The following is a 21,268-nucleotide window of genomic DNA, read 5'->3' as shown; positions in this document are numbered from 1 at the left end:
ACAAAATTCTAAGCACCTAAATCTTAGTCTAAAGAAAAAGCACTTAAGTAATTTTACGGCAAAGCCTAAAAATCTAAAAGTAAAAAATAACTATGGCAAAAACTATATCTTAAAACTAAATACGAGCAAAAAATACAAATATTACGCTAAAATAATTAAAAAGGGACAAAATATAAAAATATACAAAAAGTTGTAAAAAGTACAATTTTTATAAAAATATTATTTTTATATTATTTATTTTATTAAACTATTAATTTTATATTTTAATTAAACTAATTTAACTAAAATACAATTTAATTTAAAAACTTAAAACTAATTATAATAATAAATAAGTAATTAGGGTTAATAATAATAAATAAATAATAATTACCCCGTATTTAATGCAAATTAGGGTTTCTGTCACGTGTGTCAGGGAGGCTCCGCGAGTTGCGGTATTCGAAGCTGCAAACTCAGCGAGTCGCGGGGTTCTTAAATTCAACTCTGGTACAGTTTTTAATTCGACGGGTTTTTTTTTATTTTCTGTTTTAAAAACTAAATAAAATACTTATATAAAAAAAACTTATATTTAAAAACTAAAATAAAAATAGAACTACTGAATAATTTTATAAATAAAAATCTTAAAACTAGATTTATGTATATATATATTTTTTTTCTTCAGTTTTTGATTTTATATTTTAAATAAACACAAAATATTTAAATAAAACTTATAATTTTTATAAAATGAAAATAAAGAAACTTTATAAAACTTAAATATTTAACAAAATCTTAAAAATATTTATATTTATATTTTTGTTTTTCTTTTTATATTTTCGAATAATTAAAAACGTATTTTTACAAAAGCGAATTTTAATAAAAGTAAACTAAAAATAAAAATCTTTTTTTTTTTAAATTTAGCGTTACGCTTCCGGCTTTTAAGCTAGATTGTCCCCGGCAGCGGCGCCAAAAATAACTTGATGTTATGCGAGGTGTATATAAAATAGCTATTAAATTTTACAAGGAAATACTATTAAATACGATACAATTTTACACAAGATATTTATTTATTTAGAGAATGGATATACTTAAACCTTGCTACAACACTTATAGGCAGTGTACCTAATCGTACAGTAGTGTAGTTTTTAGTAAGTCCGGTTCGTTCCACAGGGAAAATCTTTTAATCAAAGCTTAACGCAATATTAGTTTAATTTTATAAAAATACAAATATATATATAAGTAATATTATTATTATAAAGGGGGGTTTTTACCGTTTAATGACCGGTTTGTCGATTTTAAAACTTTAGTCGCAGTTAAAACAAAATGTAAAATATTAAATAAATAAAAGACTTAATTTAAATCATAAAGTAAATAACGATAATGAAATTGCGAATAATAAAAGTGCGATAAAATAAACTTGCGATAATTAAAAAGCACGATAATTAAAAGTGCAATTAAATATAATAACAATAAAATAAAATGAGATAATTAGAAGTACAATTAAATATAAAATAAAGGAAATTAAATATGAAATAAAATAATTATGCTTATTTAAACTTCCGTAATCATGATGTTTGACGTGTTGATTTTAGTTTTATGCCCATGGGTTAATTGTCCTTTGTCCTGGATTATTTAATATGTCCGTCTGGTTTTTGTCCATAACAGTCCATCAGTCATAAATATAAAGTGCGAGTGTCCTCGTCAAATTATTCTTATACCCGAAGTTAAATATTCAAACTAATTGGGGACATAAACTGTAACAAGATTTTAATACTTTGTTTAATAATTACACCAGGATGTCGACTGAGTGTAACCCAAGGTTTTAATACTTTGTTATCAATTATACCAAGTGTCCTTGTACATAATTTCACCCCTGTTTTAATTATTCTAGTGGCTATTAATCCATTCCCGTGTCCGGTTAAATGAACGATTATTCGTACATATAAATACCCCGCCCATCGTGTCCGATCGAGTGTATATGGTAATTTATGGGTACGTCCAATTATAAATCTTTATATTAACATTAACAAACTATCATTTAGTTAAACAAATATAAAGCCCATTAATAGCCCATAGTCTAATTTCCACAAGTATCGTTCTTTTGTCCAAACCCCAATTATGGTACAAAGCCCAATTACCCAATTTTAGTAATTAGCCCAACATCATGATTACTTCGTTTTAAATAAGCATAATAATAACTTAGCTACGAGACATTAAATTAAAAAGATTGAACATAACTTACAATGATTAAAAATAGCGTAGCGTTACACGGACAGAATTTCGACTTACACCCTTACAACATTCGCTAACATACCCTTATTATTAGGATTTAAAATTAAAATATAAATTATATATATATATATATATTTACGTATATATTGAGAGAGAGATAGATTATGGATTTTTGCGATCAAACTGCGTTTGCTTTTATAGGCGGTTTCAGAATTTGGGGCTCCGCGACTCGCGGCAATTTTTGCCTTCAAACTCCGCGAGTCGCGGAGTTTGATTTTCCAGCTCACCAACTTTGGAGTCTTTCTTTGCCGACGAATTTTTAATATATTATAATATTTAAATAATTATAAGAATTATTTAAATATTATATTATATTTATGTGCATAGTTGACTTGTAATTTTTAGTCCGTTGCGTCGAGCGTTGAGAGTTGACTCTGGTTCCGGTTCCGGATTTTCGAACGTCCTTGCGTACAATTTAATATCTTGTACTTTGCGTTTTGAATCTTGTACTCTTGTAATTTCGAGACGTTTCTTATCAATAATTGGAACCTCTTTGATTGTATTTTGTACTTTTGAGCTTTTTGGTCGTTTGCGTCTTCAATTCGTCGAATATGACTTTTGTCTTCACCTTTTAATATTTAAACGAATATCACTTGTAAATAGAACAATTGCAACTAAAAGCTTGTCTTTCTTGGGGAATAATGATATGAAATACATGTTCGTTTTTAGCATTATCAATGTCGATCCCAACTGTTTCCGAAATCAATAACACAATCTTGTAGCATGTCTTCAAGCGTTTGTATCGTCCTTTCGCTCTACCCATTAGTTTGTGGATGATAGGCAGTACTCATGTCTAGACGAGTTCCCAATGCTTGCTGTAATGTCTGCCAGAATCTTGAAATAAATCTGCCATCCCTATCAGAGATAATAGAGATTGGTATTCCATGTCTAGAGACGACTTCCTTCAAATACAGTCGTGCTAACTTCTCCATCTTGTCATCTTCTCTTATTGGCAGGAAGTGTGCCGACTTGGTGAGACGATCAATTATTACCCAAATAGTATCATAACCACTTGCAGTACTTGGCAATTTAGTAATGAAATCCATGGTAATGTTTTCCCATTTCCATTCCTGGATTTCAAGTTGTTGTAGTAGACCTGATGGTTTCTGATGTTCAGCTTTGACCTTAGAACACGTCAAACATTCTCCTACATATTTAGCAATATCGGCTTTCATACCTGGCCACCAAAAATGTTTCTTAAGATCCTTGTACATCTTCCCCGTTCCAGGATGTATTGAGTATCTGGTTTTATGAGCTTCTCTAAGTACCATTTCTCTCATATCTCCAAATTTTGGTACCCAAATTCTTTCAGCCCTATACCGGGTTCCTTCTTCCAGAATATTAAGATGCTTCTCCGATCCTTTGCGTATTTCATCTTTTAAATTTCCCTCTTTTAAAACTCCTTGTTGCGCCTCCTTTATTTGAGTAGTAAGGTTAGTGTGAATCATTATATTCATAGATTTTACTCGAATGGGTTCTCTGTCCTTTCTGCTCAAGGCGTCGGCTACCACATTTGCCTTCCCCGGGTGGTAACCAATCTCAAAGTCGTAATCATTCAACAATTCAATCCACCTACGCTGCCTCATATTTAGTTGTTTCTGATTAAATATGTGTTGAAGACTTTTGTGGTCGGTATATATAATACTTTTGACCCCATATAAATAATGCCTCCAAGTCTTTAATGCAAAAACAACCGCGCCTAATTCCAAATCATGCGTCGTATAATTTTGCTCGTGAATCTTCAATTGTCTAGACGCATAAGCAATCACCTTCGTCCGTTGCATTAATACACAACCGAGACCTTGCTTTGATGCGTCACAATAAATCACAAAATCATCATTCCCTTCAGGCAATGACAATATAGGTGCCGTAGTTAGCTTTTTTTTCAATAACTGAAATGCTTTCTCTTGTTCATCCTCCCATTCAAATTTCTTCCCTTTATGCATTAATGAAGTCAAGGGTTTTGCTATTTTGGAGAAATCTTGGATGAATCTTCTGTAGTAACCAGCCAATCCTAAAAATTGACGTATATGCTTCGGAGTTTTTGGGGTTTCCCACCTTTCAACGGTTTCGATCTTTGCCGGGTCCACCTGGATACCTTCTTTGTTCACTATGTGACCGAGGAATTGAACTTCTTCCAACCAAAATGCAAACTTTGAAAACCTAGCGTACAGTTTTTCTTTCCTCAATACTTCTAGCACTTTTCTCAAATGTTTTTCGTGCTCTTAATCATTCTTTGAGTAAATAAGTATGTCATCGATGAAAACAATGACAAACTTGTCAATATATGGCCCACACACTCGGTTCATAAGGTCCATGAACACAGCTGGTGCGTTAGTCAATCCAAACGGCATAACCATAAACTCGTAATGACCATAACGCGTCCTAAAAGCAGTTTTTGGAATATCATCCTCCTTTACTCACATTTGATGATATCCAGAACGTAAATCGATCTTCGAATAAAACGACGAGCCTTGTAGTTGATCAAATAAGTCGTCAATTCTCGGCAGTGGATAACGGTTTTTGATGGTAAGTTTGTTCAACTCTCTGTAGTCAATACACAACCTAAATGTACCATCCTTCTTCTTGACAAACAAAACAGGAGCTCCCCATGGTGATGTGCTTGGTCGAATGAATTCACGTTCTAATAGTTCTTGCAGTTGGCTTTGCAGTTCTTTCATCTCGCTGGGTGTGAGTCTATAAGGAGCACGAGCTATTGGTGCAGCTCCTGGTACAAGATTTATTTGAAATTCAACAGATCGATGTGGAGATAGTCCCGGTAATTCTTTCAAAAATACATCGGGAAATTCTTTTGCGACGGGAACATCATTGATGCTCTTTTCTTCAGTTTGTAATTTCTCGGCGTGTGCTAGAACAGCATAGCAACCTTTTCTTATTAGTTTTTGTGCCTTCAAATTACTAATAAGATGTAGCTTCATGTTGCCCTTTTCTCCGTACACCATTAAGGGTTCTCCTTCTTCTCGTATAATGCGAATTGCATTTTTATAACATACGATCTCTACTTTCACCTTCTTCAGCCAGTCCATGCCAACTATTACATCAAAACTCCCTAACTCTACTGGTATCAAATCAATCTTAAATATTTCACTACCCAGTTTAATTTCTCGATTCCGGCATATATTATCTGCTGAAATTAATTTACCGTTTGCTAATTCGAGTAAAAATTTACTATCCAACGGTGTCAATGGACAACTTAATTTAGCACAAAAATCTCTACTCATATAGCTTCTATCTGCACCCAAATCAAATAAAACGTAAGCAGATTTATTGTCAATAAGAAACGTACCCGTAACAAGCTCCGGGTCTTCCTGTGCCTCTGCCGCATTAATATTGAAAACTCTTCCGCGGCCTTGTCCGTTCGTGTTCTCCTGGTTCGGGCAATTTCTAATAATGTGGCCCAGTTTTCCACATTTATAACAAACTACATTGGCATAACTTGCTCCGACACTACTTGCTCCGCCATTACTCGTTCCGACACCATTTGTTCCTTTCGTTCTGTTAACCCCTGGTCCGTAGACCTCACACTTCACTGCGCTATGACCATTTCTTTTACACTTGTTGCAAAATTTGGTGCAGAACCCTGAGTGATACTTTTCACACCTTTGGCATAGCTGCTTCTGATTGTTGTTGTTGTTGCGGTTGTTATTGTTGTTGGGATGATTGTTGTAGTTGTTGTTGTTGTTGTTGTTGTTGTTGTTGTTGTTGTTGTTGTTGTTGTTGTTGTTGTTGTTGTTGTTGGGCCGTTTGTTGTAGTTGCGATTGATGTTGCGATTGTTGGGATAATTGTTGCGATTATTATTGTAATTGCTGTTGTTATTGTATTGGTGATTCTTATCACCGTTTTCCTCCCACTTTCTTTTGACTTGCTTCACATTGGCCTCTTCAGCCGTCTGTTCTTTAATTCTTTCCTCAATCTGGTTCACTAGTTTGTGAGCCATTCTACATGCCTGTTGTATGGAGGCGGGCTCATGTGAACTTATATCTTCTTGGATTCTCTCCGGTAATCCTTTCACAAACGCGTCGATCTTCTCTTCCTCATCTTCGAACGCTCCCGGACACAATAGGCACAATTCTGTGAATCGTCTTTCGTACGTGGTAATACCAAATCCTTGGGTTCGTAACCCTCTAAGTTCTGTCTTGATCTTATTGACCTCGGTTCTGGGACGGTACTTCTCGTTCATCAAGTGCTTGAATGCTGACCACGGTAGTGCGTACGCATCATCTTGTCCCACTTGCTCTAGATAGGTATTCCACCATGTTAACGCAGAACCTGTGAAGGTATGCGTAGCGTACTTCACTTTGTCCTCTTCAGTACACTTACTTATGGAAAACACCGATTCGACCTTCTCGGTCCACCGTTTCAATCCGATCGGTCCTTCGGTTCCATCAAATTCCAAAGGTTTGCAGGCAGTGAATTCTTTGTAGGTGCATCCTACAAGATTTCCTGTACTGCTAGATCCAAGGTTATTGTTGGTATGTAGCGCAGCCTGTACTGCGACTATGTTTGAAGCTAGAAAAGTACGGAATTCCTCTTCATTCATATTCACGGTGTGTCGAGTAGTCGGTGCCATTTCCTTCAAAATAGTCAAATGGAACAAGTTAATCATACAGAATATTAAGAGTAGTTAATAGTATTTCGTAGCTTAATATGAACTCATTTATAAAAGCTTTTTCTTCATATTAGCGTTTTATAAGTTTAAATTCGGGTAGTACCTACCCGTTAAGTTCATACTTAGTAGCTAATATACAATTCAACTACTACAATTCTATATGAAAAACTGATTATAATAATATTTCGCGTTCAAACTTTTATACAATATTTTACAAACTTACAATACCGCTTATTTTATATAAAGCATAAAATATAGCACACAATAACTTTGATACAAGATAGTTGTGAAGATAATTCTAGCTAGTACGCAAGTCGTTCAGCAAAGGCAATAAAGACACGTAATTCATACGTCCAGAAACAAGTCATGCATTCTGGTTTTACTAGGACTACTTCCCATCCTTGGTCTTGTGGAACATAACCGTTATGGCCATTGATAAGACAACGTTTTGTAACGTCGTAAAAGGGACAAGGGTTACGTAATGACCAACAGTCTCGTAATAACCTAAAAATCTCATTTCTTACCCCAATTACCGACTCCGTCACTTGTGGGAACGTTTTGTTTAATAGCTGTAGCCCGATGTTCTTTTTCTCACTTTGGTGAGAAGCGAACATTACTAACCCGTAAGCATAGCATGCTTCTTTATGTTGCATGTTAGCCGCTTTTTCTAAATCATGAAGTCCTATATTCGGATACATTGAGTCAAAATAATTTCTTAACCCGTTGCGTAAAATAGCATTTGGGTTCCCCGCAATATATGCGTCAAAGTAAACACATCGTAACTTATGGGTTTCCCAATGCGATATCCCCCATCTTTCAAACGAAAGTCTCTTATAAACCAAGACATTCTTGGAACGTTCTTCGAATGTCTTACAAACTGATCTCGCCTTAAATAGTTGTGCCGAGGAATTCTGACCGACTCTAGACAAGATTTCATCAATCATGTCTCCGGGTAGGTCTCTTAAAATATTGGGTTGTCTATCCATTTTATGTTTTTAAACTGTAAAATAGACAAGAGTTAGATTCATAAAAAAATACTTATTAATACAAGCAATTTTTACATATATCATAAAGCATAAGCACACTATATTACATATATTACACCACACGAATACAACTATCTTATTCCGACTCGCTCGTTTCTTCTTCTTCGGTTTTGGTTCATTTTGCCAAGTTTCTAGGGATATATGATGTTCCCCTAATATGAGCTGTCATTTTCCACCACGGTTTAGAAAAACCTGGTGGTTTGGAGGTTCCCGGGTCATTGTTACAACTTAAGGGCTTCGGGGGTTCACGATACATATAAAGTTCATCGGGGTTGGAATTAGATTTCTCTATTTTTATGCCCTTTCCCTTATTATTTTCTTTTGCCTTTTTAAATTCAGTTGGGGTAATTTCTATAACATCATCGGAATTCTCGTCGGAATCCGATTCATCGGAGAATTGGTAATCCTCCCAATATTTTGCTTCCTTGGTGGAAACACCATTGACCATAATTAACCTTGGTCGGTTGGTTGCGGATTTTCTTTTACTTAACCTTTTTATTATTTCCCCCACCGGTTCTATTTCCTCCTCCGGTTCCTCCTCTTCCGGTTTTGATTCTTCTTCCAGTTCTGATTCTTCTTCCGGTTCTTCTTCGGGAACTTGTGAATCAGTCCAATATATATTCGACTCTTCGTTATTATTAGGTGAGTCAATGGGATTTGTGCTAGAGGTAGACATCTATCACACAATATCAAACATGTTAAGAGATTAATATATCACATAATATATACATGTTAATAATATATAGTTTCCAACCAAAAATGTTAAGCAATCATTTTTAAAGAAAACACGGTCGAAGTCCAGACTCACTAATGCATCCTAACAAACTCGATAAGACACGCTAATGCAAATTTTCTGGTTCTCTAAGACCAACGCTCGGATACCAACTGAAATGTCCCGTTCTTATTGATTAAAAACGTTACATATTAATTGATTTCGTTGCGAGGTTTTGACCTCTATATGAGATGTTTTTCAAAGACTGCATTCATTTTTAAAATAAACCATAACCTTTATTTCATAAATAAAGGTTTAAAAAGCTTTGCGTAGATTATCAAATAATGATAATCTAAAATATCCTGTTTACACACGACCATTACATAATGGTTTACAATACAAATATGTTACATCGAAATCAGTTTCTTGAATGCAGTTTTTACACAATATCATACAAACATGGACTCCAAATCTTGTCCTTATTTTAGTATGCATCAGCGGAAGCTCTTAGTATTCACCTGAGAATAAACATGCTTTAAACGTCAACAAAAATGTTGGTGAGTTATAGGTTTAACCTATATATATCAAATCGTAACAATAGACCACAAGATTTCATATTTCAATACACATCCCATACATAGAGATAAAAATTATTCATATGGTGAACACCTGGTAATCGACATTAACAAGATGCATATATAAGAATATCCCCATCATTCCGGGACACCCTTCGGATATGATATAAATTTCGAAGTACTAAAGCATCCGGTACTTTGGATGGGGTTTGTTAGGCCCAATAGATCTATCTTTAGGATTCGCGTCAATTAGGGTGTCTGTTCCCTAATTCTTAGATTACCAGACTTAATAAAAAGAGGCATATTCGATTTCGATAATTCAACCATAGAATGTAGTTTTACGTACTTGCGTCTATTTTGTAAATCATTTATAAAACCTGCATGTATTCTCATCCCAAAAATATTAGATTTTAAAAGTGGGACTATAACTCACTTTCACATATTTTTACTTCGTCAGGAAGTAAGACTTGGCCACTGGTTGATTCACGAACCTATAACAATATATACATATATATCAAAGTATGTTCAAAATATATTTACAACACTTTTAATATATTTTGATATTTTAAGTTTATTAAGTCAGCTGTCCTCGTTAGTAACCTACAACTAGTTGTCCACAGTTAGATGTACAGAAATAAATCGATAAATATTATCTTGAATCAATCCACGACCCGGTGTATACGTATCTTAGTATTGATCATAACTCAAACTATATATATTTTGGAATCAACCTCAACCCTGTATAGCTAACTCCAACATTCACATATAGAGTGTCTATGGTTGTTCCGAAATATATATAGATGTGTCGACATGATAGGTCGAAACATTGTATACGTGTCTATGGTATCTCAATATTACATAATATACAATACAAGTTGATTAAGTTATGGTTGGAATAGATTTATTACCAATTTTCACGTAGCTAAAATGAGAAAAATTATCCAATCTTGTTTTACCCATAACTTCTTCATTTTAAATCCGTTTTGAGTGAATCAAATTGCTATGGTTTCATATTGAACTCTATTTTATGAATCTAAACATAAAAAGTATAGGTTTATAGTCGAAAAAATAAGTTGCAAGTCATTTTTGTAAAGGTAGTCATTTCAGTCGAAAGAACGACGTCTAGATGACCATTTTAGAAAACATACTTCCACTTTGAGTTTAACCATAATTTTTGGATATAGTTTCATGTTCATAATAAAAATCATTTTCTCAGAATAACAACTTTTAAATCAAAGTTTATCATAGTTTTTAATTAACTAACCCAAAACAGCCCGCGGTGTTACTACGACGGCGTAAATCTGGTTTTACGGTGTTTTTCATGTTTCCAGGTTTTAAATCATTAAGTTAGCATATCATATAGATATAGAACATGTATTTAGTTGATTTTAAAAGTCAAGTTAGAAGGATTAACTTTTATTTGTGAACAAGTTTAGAATTAACTAAACTATGTTCTAGTGATTACAAGTTTAAACCTTCGAATAAGATAGCTTTATATGTATGAATCGAATGATGTTATGAAAATTATTACTACCTCAAGTTCCTTGGATAAACCTACTGGAAATGAAAAAAATAGATCTAGCTTCAAAGGATCCTTGGATGGCTTGGAAGTTCTTGAAGCAGAATCATGACACGAAAACAATTTCAAGTAAGATTTCCACTCGAAATAAGATTGTTATAGTTATAGAAATTAAATTAAAGTTTGAATATGATTATTACCTTGTATTAGAAAGATAACCTACTGTAAGTAACAAAGGTTTCTTGATCTTGGATGATTACTTGGAATGGATTTAGAAAACTTGGAAGTAAACTTGCAATCTTGGAAGTATTCTTGATTTTATGAAACTAGAACTTTTGGAATTTATGAAGAACACTTAGAACTTGAAGATAGAACTTGAGAGAGATCAATTAGATGAAGAAAATTGAAGAATGAAAGTGTTTATAGGTGTTTTTGGTCGTTGGTGTATGGATTAGATATAAAGGATATGTAATTTTGTTTTCATGTAAATAAGTCATGAATGATTACTCATATTTTTGTAATTTTATGAGATATTTCATGATAGTTGCCAAATGATGGTTCCCACATGTGTTAGGTGACTCACATGGGCTGCTAAGATCTGATCATTGGAGTGTATATACCAATATTACATACATCTAAAAGCTGTGTATTGTACGAGTACGAATACGGGTGCATACGAGTAGAATTGTTGATGAAACTGAATGAGGATGTAATTGTAAGCATTTTCGTTAAGTAGAAGTATTTTGATAAGTGTCTTGAAGTCTTTCAAAAGTGTATGAATACATATTAAAACACTACATGTATATACATTTTAACTGAGTCGTTAAGTCATCGTTAGTCGTTACATGTAAATGTTGTTTTGAAACCTTTAGGTTAACGATCTTGTTGAATGTTGTTAACCCATTGTTTATTATAACAAATGAGATGTTAAATTGTTATATTATCATGATATTATGATATATAATATATCTTAGTATGATATATATACAGTTAAATGTCGTTACAACGATAATCGTTACATATATGTCTCGTTTCGAAATCATTAAGTTAGTAGTCTTATTTTTACATATGTATTTCATTGTTAATACACTTAATAATAAATTTACTTATCATTTAACATAATTAACCAAGTGTATCAATATCTTAATATGATTCACATGTACCTAGTAAGACGTTGTTATAACGATAATCGTTATATATATCGTTTTCGAGTTTCTTAAATTAATAGTCTCATTTTTATGTATATAACTCATTGTTAAAATACCTAATGAGATACATACTTATAATAAAATCATGTTAACTATATATATAACCATATATATGTCATCGTATAGTTTTTACAAGTTTTAACGTTCGTGAATCACCGGTCAACTTGGGTGGTCAATTGTCTATATGAAACCAATTTCAATTAATCAAGTCTTAACAAGTTTGATTGCTTAACATGTTGGAAACACTTAATCATGTAAATAACAATTTCATTTAATATATATATAAACATGGAAAAGTTCGGGTCACTACAACCTGGAACGTAAGTCAATCTTTGAATAAACAGACGAGCCGTGTAGTTGATCAAATAAGTCGTCGATTCTCGGTAGTGGGTAGCGGTTCTTGATGGTAAGTTTGTTCAACTCTCGGTAGTCGATACACAACCTGAATGTACCATCTTTCTTCTTGACAAACAAAACTGGAGCTCTCCACGGTGATGTGCTTGGTCGAATGAAACCACGCTCTAAAAGTTCTTGTAATTGGCTTGGCAGTTCTTTCATCTCGCTGGGTGCGAGTCTGTAAGGAGCACGAGCTATTGGCGCAGCTCCTGGTACAAGATCTATTTGAAATTCAACGGATCGATGTGGGGGTAATCCCGGTAATTCTTTCGGAAATACATCGGGAAATTCTTTTGCTACGGGAATATCATTGATGCTCTTTTCTTCAGTTTGTACTTTCTCGATGTGTGCTAGAATAGCATAGCAACCTTTTCTTATTAGTTTTTGTGCCTTCAAATTACTAATAAGATGTAGCTTCGTGTTGCCCTTTTCTCCGTACACCATTAAGGGTTTTCCTTTTTCTCGTATAATGCGAATTATATTTTTGTAACAAACGATCTCTGCTTTCACTTCTTTCAACCAGTCCGTACCGATTATCACATCAAAACTCCCTAACTCTACTGGTATCAAGTCAATCTTAAATATTTTGCTACCCAGTTTAATTTCTCGATTCCGGCATATATTATCTGCTGAAATTAATTTACCGTTTGCTAATTCGAGTAAAAATTTACTATCCAACGACGTCAATGGACAACTTAATTTAGCACAAAAATCTCTACTCATATAGCTTCTATCTGCACCCGAATCAAATATAACGTAAGCAGATTTATTGTCAATAAGAAACGTACCCGTAACAAGCTCCGGGTCTTCCTGTGCCTCTGCCGCATTAATATTGAAAACTCTTTCGCTGCCTTGTCCATTCGTGTTCTCCTGGTTCGGGCAATTTCTAATAATGTGGCCCGATTTTCCACATTTATAACAAACTACATTGGCATAACTTGCTCCGACACTACTTGCTCCACCATTACTCGTTCCGACACCATTTGTTCCTTTCGTTCTGTTAACCCCTGGTCCGTAGACCTCACACTTCGCCGCGTTATGACCATTTCTTTTACACTTGTTTCAAAATTTGTTGCAGAACCCCGAGTGATTCTTTTCACACCTTTGGCATAGCTGCTTCTGATTGTTGTTGTTGTTGCGGTTGTTATTATTGTTGGGATGATTGTTGTAGTTGCTGTTGTTGTTGTTGTTGTTGTTGTTGTTGGGCCGTTTGTTGTAGTTGCGATTGATGTTGTGATTGTTGGGATAATTGTTGCGATTATTGTTGTAATTGCTGTTGTTGTTGTATTGGTGATTCTTATCACCGTTTTCCTCCCACTTTCTTTTGACTTGCTTCACATTGGCCTCTTCAGCTGTCTGTTCTTTAATTCTTTCTTCAATCTGGTTCACTAGTTTGTGAGCCATTCTACATGCCTGTTGTATGGAGGCGGGCTCATGTGAACTTATATCTTCTTGGATTCTTTCCAGTAATCCTTTCACAAACGCGTCGATCTTCTCTTCCTCATCTTCGAACGCTCCCAGACACAATAGGCATAATTCTGTGAATCGTCTTTCGTACGTGGTAATATCAAATCCTTGGGTTCGTAACCCTCTAAGTTCTGTCTTGAGCTTATTGACCTCGGTTCTGGGACGGTACTTCTCATTCATCAAGTGCTTGAATGCTGACCACGGTAGTGCGTAAGCATCATCTTGTCCCACTTGCTCTAGATAGGTATTCCACCATGTTAACGCAGAACCTGTGAAGGTATGCGTAGCGTACTTCACTTTGTCCTCTTCAGTACACTTACTTATGGAAAACACCGATTCGACCTTCTCGGTCCACCGTTTCAATCCGATCGGTCCTTCGGTTCCATCAAATTCCAAAGGTTTGCAGGCAGTGAATTCTTTGTAGGTGCATCCTACAAGATTTCCTGTACTGCTAGATCCAAGGTTATTGTTGGTATGTAGCGCAGCCTGTACTGCGACTATGTTTGAAGCTAGAAAAGTACGGAATTCCTCTTCATTCATATTCACGGTGTGTCGAGTAGTCGGTGCCATTTCCTTCAAAATAGTCAAATGGAACAAGTTAATCATACAGAATATTAAGAGTAGTTAATAGTATTTCGTAGCTTAATATGAACTCATTTATAAAAGCTTTTTCTTCATATTAGCGTTTTATAAGTTTAAATTCGGGTAGTACCTACCCGTTAAGTTCATACTTAGTAGCTAATATATACCATTCAACTACTACAATTCTATATGAAAAACTGATTATAATAATATTTCGCGTTCAAACTTTTATACAATATTTTACAAACTTACAATACCGCTTATTTTACATAAAGCATGAAATATAGCACACAATAACTTTGATGCAAGATAGTTGTGAAGATAATTCTAGCTAGTACACAAGTCGTTCAGCAAAGGCAATAAAGACACGCAATTCATACGTCCAGAATCAAGTCATGCATTCTGGTTTTACTAGGACTACTTTCCATCTTTGGTCTTATGGAACATAACTGTTATGGCCATTGATAAGACAGCGTGTTGTAACGTCTTCAAAGGGACGAGGGTTACGTAATGTCCAACAGTCCCGTAACAATCTAAAAACCTTGTTTCTCACCCCAACTACTGAGTCCGTTACTTGTGGAAATGTTTTGTTTAATAGTTGTAGCCCGATGTTCTTGTTCTCACTTTGGTGAGAAGCGAACATTACTAACCCGTAAGCATAACATGCTTCTTTATGTTGCATGTTAGCCGCTTTTTCTAAATCATGAAGTCCTATGTTCGGATACATTGAGTCAAAATAATTTCTTAACCCGTTGCGTAAAATAGCACTTGGGTTCCCCGCAATATATGCGTCAAAGTAAACACATCGTAACTTATGGGTTTCCCAATGTGATATCCCCCATCTTTCAAACGAAAGTCTCTTCTAAACCAAGGCATTCTTGGAACGTTCTTCGAATGTCTTACAAACTGATTTCGCCGTAAATAGTTATGCCGAAGAATTCTGACCGACTCTAGACAAGATTTCATCAATCAAGTCTCCGGGTAGGTCTCTTAAAATATTGGGTTGTCTACCCATTTTGTGTTTTTATACTGTAAAATAGACAAGAGTTAGATTCATAAAAAAAATACTTATTAATACAAGCAATTTTTACATATATCATAAAGCATAAGCACACTATATTACATATATTACACCATACGAATACAACTATCTTATTCCGACTCGCTCGTTTCTTCTTCTTCAGTTTTAGTTCGTTTTGCCAAGTTTCTAGGGATATATGATGTTCCCCTAATACTAGCTGTCGTTTTCCACAACGGTTTAGAAAAACCTGGTGGTTTAGAGGTTCCCGGGTCATTGTTACAACTTAAGGACTTCGGGGGTTGACGATACATATAAAGTTCATCGGGGTTCGAATTAGATTTCTCTATTTTTATGCCCTTTCCCTTATTATTTTCTTTTTCCTTTTTAAATTCAGTTGGGGTAATTTCTATAACATCATCGGAATTCTCGTCGGAATCCGATTCATCGGAGAATTGGTAATCCTCCCAATATTTTGCTTCATTGGCGGAAACACCATTGACCATAATTAACCTTGGTCGGTTGGTTGAGGATTTTCTTTTACTTAACCGTTTTATTATTTCCCCCACCGGTTCTATTTCCTCCTCCGGTTCCTCCTCTTCCGGTTCTGATTCTTCTTCCGGTTCTGATTCTTCTTCCGGTTCCTCTTCGGAAACTTGTGAATCAGTCCAATATATATTCGACTCTTCGTTATTATTAGGTGAGTCAATGGGATTTGTGCTAGAGGTAGACATCTATCACACAATATCAAACATGTTAAGAGATTAATATATCACATAATATATACATGTTAATAATATATAGTTTCCAACCAAAAATGTTAAGCAATCATTTTTAAAGAAAACACGGTCGAAGTCCAGACTCACTAATGCATCCTAACAAACTCAATAAGACACACTAATGCAAATTTTCTGGTTCTCTAAGACCAACGCTCGGATACCAACTGAAATGTCCCGTTCTTATTGATTAAAAACGTTACATATTAATTGATTTCGTTGCGAGGTTTTGACCTCTATATGAGATGTTTTTCAAAGACTGCATTCATTTTAAAACAAACCATAACCTTTATTTCATAAATAAAGGTTTAAAAAGCTTTACGTAGATTATCAAATAATGATAATCTAAAATATCCTGTTTACACACGACCATTACATAATGGTTTACAATACAAATGTGTTACATCGAAATCAGTTTCTTGAATGCAGTTTTTACACAATATCATACAAACATGGACTCCAAATCTTGTCCTTATTTTAGTATGCAACAGCGGAAGCTCTTAGTATTCACCTGAGAATAAACATGCTTTAAACGTCAACAAAAATGTTGGTGAGTTATAGGTTTAACCTATATATATCAAATCATAACAATAGACCACAAGATTTCATATTTCAATAGACATCCCATACATAGAGATAAAAATCATTCATATGGTGAACACCTGGTAACCGACATTAACAAGATGCATATATAAGAATATCCCCATCATTCTGGGACACCCTTCGGATATGATATAAATTTCGAAGTACTAAAGCATCCGGTACTTTGGATGGGGTTTGTTAGGCCCAATAGATCTATCTTTAGGATTCGCGTCAATTAGGGTGCCTGTTCCCTAATTCTTAGATTACCAGACTTAATAAAAAGGGGCATATTCGATTTCGATAATTCAACCATATAATGTAGTTTCACGTACTTGTGTCTATTTTGTAAATCATTTATAAAACCTGCATATATTCTCATCCCAAAAATATTAGATTTTAAAAGTGGGACTATAACTCACTTTCACAGATTTTTACTTCGTCGGGAAGTAAGACTTGGCCACTGGTTGATTCACGAACCTATAACAATATATACATATATATCAAAGTATGTTTAAAATATATTTACAATACTTTTAATTCATTTTGATGTTGTAAGTTTATTAAGTCAGCTGTCCTCGTTAGTAACCTACAACTAGTTGTCCACAGTTAGATGTACAGAAATAAATCGATAAATATTATCTTGAATCAATCCACGACCCAGTGTATACGTATCTCAGTATTGATCACAACTCAAACTATATATATATTTTGGAATCAACCTCAACCCTGTATAGCTAACTCCAACATTTACATATAGAGTGTCTATGGTTGTTCCGCAATATATATATAGATGGGTCGACATGATAGGTCGAAACATTGTATACGTGTCTATGGTATCTCAAGATTACATAATATACAATATAAGTTGATTAGGTTATGGTTGGAATAGATTTATTACTAACTTTCACGTAGGTAAAATGAGTAGTTTTTATCAATCTTGTTTTACTCGCCATTTCTTCGTTTCTAATCCATTTTGAGTGATTCCAGTGGCCACGGTTTCGTATTGAACTTAACTTTATGAATCTAAATAGAAAAAGTATAAGTTTATAGTCGGAAATACAAGTTACAAGTCGTTTTTGAAAGAGGTAGTCATTTCCGTCGAAAGAACGACATCTTGATGACCATTTTGAAAAACATACTTTCACTTTGAGTTTAACCATGATTTTTGGATATAGTTTCATGTTCATAAGAAAAATCATTTTTCCAGAAGTATAGCTTTTAAATCAAAGTTCTTCTTAGCTTTTAATTATCCCAACCAAAACAGCCCCCGGTTTTACTACGACGGCGTATATCCAGTTTTATGGTGTTTATCATGTTTCCGGGTTTGAAATCATTAAGTTAGCATATCATATAGATATAGAACATGTGTTTAGTTTATTTTAAAAGTCTAGTTAGAAGGATTAACTTTATTTGCGAACAAGTTTAGAATTAACTAAACTATGTTCTAGTGATTACAAGTTTATAACGTTGAATAAGATAGCTTTTTATGTATGAATCGAATGATGTTATGAACATCATTACTACCTCAAGTTCCTTGGATAAACCTACTGGAAATGAGAAAAATGGATCTAGCTTCAAAGGATCCTTGGATGGCTTGAAAGTTCTTGAAGCAGAATCATGACACGAAAACAATTTCAAGTAAGATTTCCACTCAAAATAAGATTGTTATAGTTATAGAAATTGAATTAAAGTTTGAATATGATTATTACCTTGTATTAGAAAGATAACCTACTGTAAGTAACAAAGGTTTCTTGATCTTGGATGATTACTTGGAATAGATTTAGAAAACTTGGAAGTAAACTTGCAATCTTGGAAGTATTCTTGATTTTATGAAACAAGAACTTTTGGAATTTATGAAGAACACTTAGAACTTGAAGATAGAACTTGAGAGAGATCAATTAGATGAAGAAAATTGAAGAATGAAAGTGTTTGTAGGTGTTTTGGTCGTTGGTGTATGGATTAGATATAAAGGATATGTAATTTTATTTTCATGTAAATAAGTCATGAATGATTACTCATATTTTTGTAATTTTATGAGATATTTCATGCTAGTTGCCAAATGATGGTTCCCACATGTGTTAGGTGACTCACATGGGCTGCTAAGAGCTGATTATTAGAGTGTATATACTAATAGTACATACATCTAAAAGCTATGTATTGTACGAGTACGAATACGGGTGCATACGAGTAGAATTGTTGATGAAACTGAACGAGGATGCAATTGTAAGCATTTTTGTTAAGTAGAAGTATTTTGATAAGTGTTTTGAAGCCTTTCAAAAGTGTATGAATACATATTAAAACACTACATGTATATACATTTTAACTGAGTCGTTAAGTCATCGTTAGTCGTTACATGTAAGTGTTGTTTTGAAACCTTTAGGTTAACGATCTTGTTAAGTGTTGTTAACCCAATGTTTATAATATCAAATGAGATTTTAAATTATTATATTATCATGATATTATGATGTATAAATATCTCTTAATATGATATATATACATTAAATGTCGTTACAACGATAATCGTTACATATATGTCTCGTTTCAAAGTCATTAAGTTAGTAGTCTTGTTTTTACATATGTAGTTCATTGTTAATATACTTAATGATATGTTTACTTATCATAATATCATGTTAACTATATATATATCCATATATATGTCATCATATAGTTTTTACAAGTTTTAACGTTCGTGAATCACCGGTCAACTTGGGTGGTCAATTGTCTATATGAAACCTATTTCAATTAATCAAGTCTTAACAAGTTTGATTACTTAATATGTTGGAAACACTTAATCATGTAAATAACAATTTCATTTAATATATATATAAACATGGAAAAGTTCGGGTCACTACACAAAAAAGAAAAAAATACAAAAAATTATCAAAAAAAGAGGATTGTTTGCGGTGGTAAGCGGCGGGGTAAAGAAAGGAGAATGAATATGGTGGTTACTAGTGTTAAAAAAAGGAAGAGGATTGTTGGATGTTAAAAAAACAACGGCGGCCGGAGATGGAAAAGTGGTGGTGGTGATGGCTGGATGGGATATTGGGATGAGAGGGAAGTGAAAAAATTTTTGAGTTAACTTTTTATTGGGTGAAATATGAGTTGGTAGGGATATGGGGTGGATTTTTATTGGGTGAAAATTTAATAATCTTTTCAACTTACTTTTTAAATTACTCCGTATCTTTATTTTTTATTTTTATTACACTTTATTACACCATTATTTGTAGATGTCTGTTGAAGGAAGCGAGTTTTTTAGACCATAGATAACGCAGGCGTATGTCTACCCAACCCGCCCACAAACGCCCCACAAACGCCCGGAATGGGGCGTTTGTGAGCGTTTGTGGCGGGGCGTTTGTCCTGGAAAAACGTTGTGACAAACGAACGAGAAGAGCACGTGGCACGGTTTGATTGGTGGAAATTTCATAGCCGTTACAAGGTAGCCGTTGGCTTTTTTTTTTTTTTTTTTTTTTTCTCTTTCTTCTATAAATACACACTCTTTATTTTCATTTTTCACACACTTTTATTCACTACACACTCACATATATATAAAAGTTTATATATTTTCTTTGTTTTAGAAACAAAAAATATGGATTTTTTAGCCTTAAGTATCGATTTGTTATTCGATTCAACGTCGTCCGAAGAAGAGGAAGAAATCCAACCAAGAACTCGTTTTCAAAGAAAACCATGACGTTTTTTAAATAGAGATCGTGAAGCAGCGGGTTCAAACAATGACATTAATGTGTTAAATCATTCTCCGTTGTTTGATTCCCTTCGTAAGGATAGAGCCGCACCTTCACCGTTTGAAGTAAACGGAAACCAGTATCCCTTTGGTTACTACTTGGCGGACGGGATATATCCCGATTGGACAACACTAATAAACGGGTATACGACTCCTATTGAAGAGCCTAGAAAAAAATTTACTAAATTTCAAGCGAGTGCTAGAAAGGATGTTGAGCGTACATTTGGTGTTTTACAAGGTCGGTATGCGATTTTAAAAACACCGGCACGAGTTATGAGTGTTAATAAGATGAGAAGGATAATGTATAGTTGTATTGTTATGCACAACATGATACAAGAAGATAACGGGTTTGCGTTAAGTACTTGGGAACAAGAATGGTTAGATAAACCTGAAAACCGGCCTCGTCGCAATATTCGGAGAAGGGTCAAAGATCGTCGATCACGAGAGAAAGAGATTCGCGATCGAAACGTGCACGATCAACTTCGTGAAGATTTAACGGCTCATATTTGGAACCTCCCGCCAAACTTTCGCTCGATGCATAACTAGTGTTTTTTTTTAATAATGTACTGTAATGTTTTTTTTTTGGTGTATTTTTTTTAAATTGTAATGTTTTTTTTTAAATAATTAATGTACTTTTGTCTAATTAATTTTATATTTTGTACGTAGTATTAAACAAAATAAAAAATAATTTAAAAACAATAAAAAAAGAAAAAGGAAATGCCACGTCACAGGCTTACCAAGACAAAAGCCCC

The 21,268-nt window shown here is 34.0% G+C and overlaps 1 protein-coding gene across 1 annotated transcript; it reads left to right on the top strand.

The window, feature by feature from the left end:
* The first annotated feature begins 20,363 nt into the window (after positions 1 to 20,363).
* On the top strand, positions 20,364 to 21,062 carry LOC139875305 (uncharacterized). The gene is made up of 2 exons (XM_071862646.1): positions 20,364 to 20,392; positions 20,480 to 21,062. Exons 1-2 carry the CDS (start codon positions 20,364 to 20,366, stop codon positions 21,060 to 21,062), a joined length of 612 nt encoding a protein of 203 aa, XP_071718747.1.
* The last annotated feature ends 206 nt before the right edge of the window (positions 21,063 to 21,268 follow it).

The sequence above is a fragment of the Rutidosis leptorrhynchoides genome, chromosome 11, assembly GCF_046630445.1.
Source record: "Rutidosis leptorrhynchoides isolate AG116_Rl617_1_P2 chromosome 11, CSIRO_AGI_Rlap_v1, whole genome shotgun sequence".
Lineage (NCBI taxonomy): Eukaryota > Viridiplantae > Streptophyta > Magnoliopsida > Asterales > Asteraceae > Rutidosis > Rutidosis leptorrhynchoides.
Note: the sequence above shows the minus strand (reverse complement) of the source record. Positions and strands in the feature narration are given on the sequence as shown.

Excerpts from the sequence above, each read along its gene's own strand:
- LOC139875305 (XM_071862646.1), top strand. The coding sequence starts at position 20,364 with ATGGATTTTTTAGCCTTAAGTATCGATTT. Across the intron at positions 20,393-20,479 it reads TTAGCCTTAAGTATCGATTT|AGATCGTGAAGCAGCGGGTT; the intron begins GTTATTCGATTC and ends TTTTTTAAATAG.